General features: G+C 40.3%; 1 protein-coding gene across 4 annotated transcripts in view; it reads left to right on the forward strand.

Moving 5' to 3' along the window:
• The window catches only part of LOC145478251 (fibroblast growth factor receptor 1-A-like), a 36482-nt gene continuing 33455 nt past the window's right edge, over positions 1 to 3027 (forward strand). The window contains exons 1-3 of one of the 4 annotated variants that reach the window (XM_081456200.1): positions 1 to 57; positions 314 to 436; positions 2108 to 2389. In XM_081456200.1, the coding sequence (XP_081312326.1) occupies positions 355 to 436; positions 2108 to 2389 (364 nt within the window). In that variant the 5' untranslated portion in view covers positions 1 to 57; positions 314 to 354. Of the gene's footprint in view, positions 58 to 310; positions 437 to 2107; positions 2390 to 3027 lie in introns of all 4 variants that reach the window. The other 3 variants (XM_081456201.1, XM_081456202.1, XM_081456199.1) reach the window with 3 other exon arrangements.

Below are 3027 nucleotides of genomic sequence, written 5' to 3' on the forward strand. Positions count from 1 at the left end.
GCGGTAATCTGATTTTCTGGGTTGACACTGAATTCCCGGGACTGACAGACTAAACAGGTAGGCTAGAAGAACTTTGTAATCCGCTATATAACTGTCCTCTAAAGAGCTTATCTGGATTTCTAGCTTCAGTTCTAGTAATTGATTCACGTATGAAGTGGCATGGAATTCACGCAAATCAGCCGGAAACCTTTAGCGATGTTGCCCTTTTGTGTTCTGAATTGTGATTGAAATCAGTAAAAGATGTAGTTAATAATCGTTACCTAGAACTCAATTTTGACCGACTCTCGATGTTCGCTTTCTTCATTCCAAGCAGGGAGAAGTCGAGCTGTTCATGCAAGGTCCAATTCTAGTGCGATGATTCTTCGTTTCCTGTCGAAAGCGTTGTTGGTGTTCGTTCTGGTTCTTGTACTAAACTGCGAAGCACAGCCATGCTCAGGTTAGTAAGCTATGATCTTCAGTTGAGGGGGACATTGTGTTGCGGTATTGGACAATTTTTATTGCGGTATTCGGTAATTTTAATCTCGAATTGCGGTATTGCAGTATTCTCCGAACCTGCGGAATGCGGTTTTTCAGCATTTTGGACGGTATTAAAAATTATCCTCCATAATTGTTGGCCAACACGCCAATGGATGTTACTTATTTTGTCTAAATCTAAAATGACCTGACTTGACGTTCATTAACAAATTTCTTATTGTTATCCCGTGTTAGTAATGTTTTAAACTTGACATATAGAGTACTGGTTTCAGTATGACGTCCAGTTTCCACTTGTTATTGAGGTGTGGCGGTCTTCGCTATATTGCGATATTTGCCGAAATTTTTTTGCGATATTGCGGTGTTCAGAACCCCCCAATGTCCCCCTCTCAGTTGAACCTTTAGCCCAGCAGTCTGAAATTTCAACAGATTTTCAGCGGAAAGTCCTATTCAAACCTTTCAGAGAATTCTATGTTGGTTTGGAAATGCCAAGCGATTAAGAGAATCATTTTACTCGAAGAGACGCTATATTTACCGTTCATGAGGAAATAATGTCAAGAGAGGTAGAGTAAGCAAGACTAAAATGAGAACGCTCCGCCATCCCTGTATTCGGTGTCCACACTTTCTTCAGCGGAAATGCCATGGCGATAGCTGATCGTCTGAGCTCGGCATCACGCACTTCCGTTTCCGTTTGTAACAGTTGCTTTGAGTATATACTTTGTCTGAAATATCGAAAGTTGAAGTGAAAAATGTGATCATTAAACTGCAGGTTTTAGCTTACATCATTTCGATTTTTCCATCGAAAAGAACTCCTTGGCGTCCCCCATTGACCTTTCTCGATTACTTTTTAATAGATGACTGAGAAAACTAGGGAGGAAATGGAAGGTGAAAGAGAGATGGGGAGCACGAAGTCGCTTGTTGCTAAATTTTTCCGTCGTTTTGCTTTTTTTTGCGAAAAACTACGGAAAACAAATAAACTGCTTGCAGTCTAGAAATGACTCAGTAACTTCCGATCTTACATCGCGCTTCTATTTCACTGTCCCTTACCTCGAACTCGAGTTCAGTTGGACTCCCGCGGACGAAAACCTCCCGTAGGTGGACATTTCCTCAATCTTGGTGGCAGCCACAGAAAGAAAAACACTGCAGTAGTCTTGTACAAGCTCACATCCTGCTCTCCTGAGCGGACATGTTTTCTGGATCGACCGTTTTACGGTTGGCTGCTGCATCGATGCCTGTAAGCCTCTTCAAATATGTGTCGTTTTAGAGCTCAAGTGGCTGAAATAAGCGCCGGGTGACATTACCTAAAGTTAGATAGGTAAGCAAGAAAGCAAGTAAGCAGGAAGAAACGAATGAAGGAATGAAGAAAAAAACAGTTTGAGAGCTCAGTTAAGCTTCTAGATTCGGGATTAACTCCGTTTTTTGATTCGGCAAATATTTTGCAGTATCCTGGTCGAGACAATTTCCTAAACAAAACTGTTCTATGAGATTTTATGTCTGAAATTAAATGCATTTGCAAGTAACATTGCGTGTCAACATTCGCTAGAAATCTGCTCAACAAAGGGAAGCATAGGAGTGAAAATGAAAGGCGGTTTGCCTATTCCACAGATATGTCTTATCAGTGTTTTTTTTCTTTCAGTTCCTGACATCCGTGATAAGACAGGAAACGTGCCTAAGGTTGTTGACGTCATCGCAGGAAAGGATGTTCGACTCCCTTGCCAGGTTAAAAAAAATGGTGTAATCACTACTTGGCTTAAGAATAACAAGACAATTAGTCTATCGGACCATCCGAGGACGAGACTCAAATTGAACAAATACTTAAAGATAAAGGGAGTTCAAAAAGACGACGCTGGATATTACACGTGTGTAGCTGAGAATGACTGCGGAAGAAATACGTATACTTTGCAGCTTTTTGTTGGAAGTAAGTTAACATTATAATATTAGAGTAGGCCTGGGCCTTACTATACCAGTTTTGGTCTGAGCTATAAGTTCAGCCGGTTTTTTGTTAGGCAAGAGGTCATGTACTAACCGTTAAACATTCAAACACAATGATCTGAACATTTTGATTTTCAACCGGCACGCTAGAGTGGTTGTATTACCAGCCTTCTTAGTGTAACAAATAGATTCCATGTTGCGGCGTGTCTGTTGTAAAATATATTTTCTTTTAACTGGCTGCCTGTCATTTTTAACTCTACGGTTATTTCGGGTAGCCTTCACGCATATCATTTTTGCTTGGGTGTGGCCTTGTAAATTTCTCTTCACTCTGGGATGTGATAAAGTTGTTGTTGTGTTCAGTGAAAAATTTTTAATTCTGTATTCGACAGTTTCAATAATTCATAATAGTAAGTTGTAGAACGTGCTTTCAGCTGACAACGTGCGGTGATGACAAGTTTTGACTTCACCAGTATTAGGGATTAACGCCTGCTCTATAGCCACTGCCTATAGCTTGTTGTGTTTGCCCGCAGACAACAAATAGAAAAATTCCCTGCCTTGCAGGGAGCATTAACATACAACATTTCTTTTAACTAATTTTAATTTCGTAGAAGTTGAAAAAAAATG

Source organism: Orbicella franksi, chromosome 2, assembly GCF_964199315.1.
Source record: "Orbicella franksi chromosome 2, jaOrbFran1.1, whole genome shotgun sequence".
Lineage (NCBI taxonomy): Eukaryota > Metazoa > Cnidaria > Anthozoa > Scleractinia > Merulinidae > Orbicella > Orbicella franksi.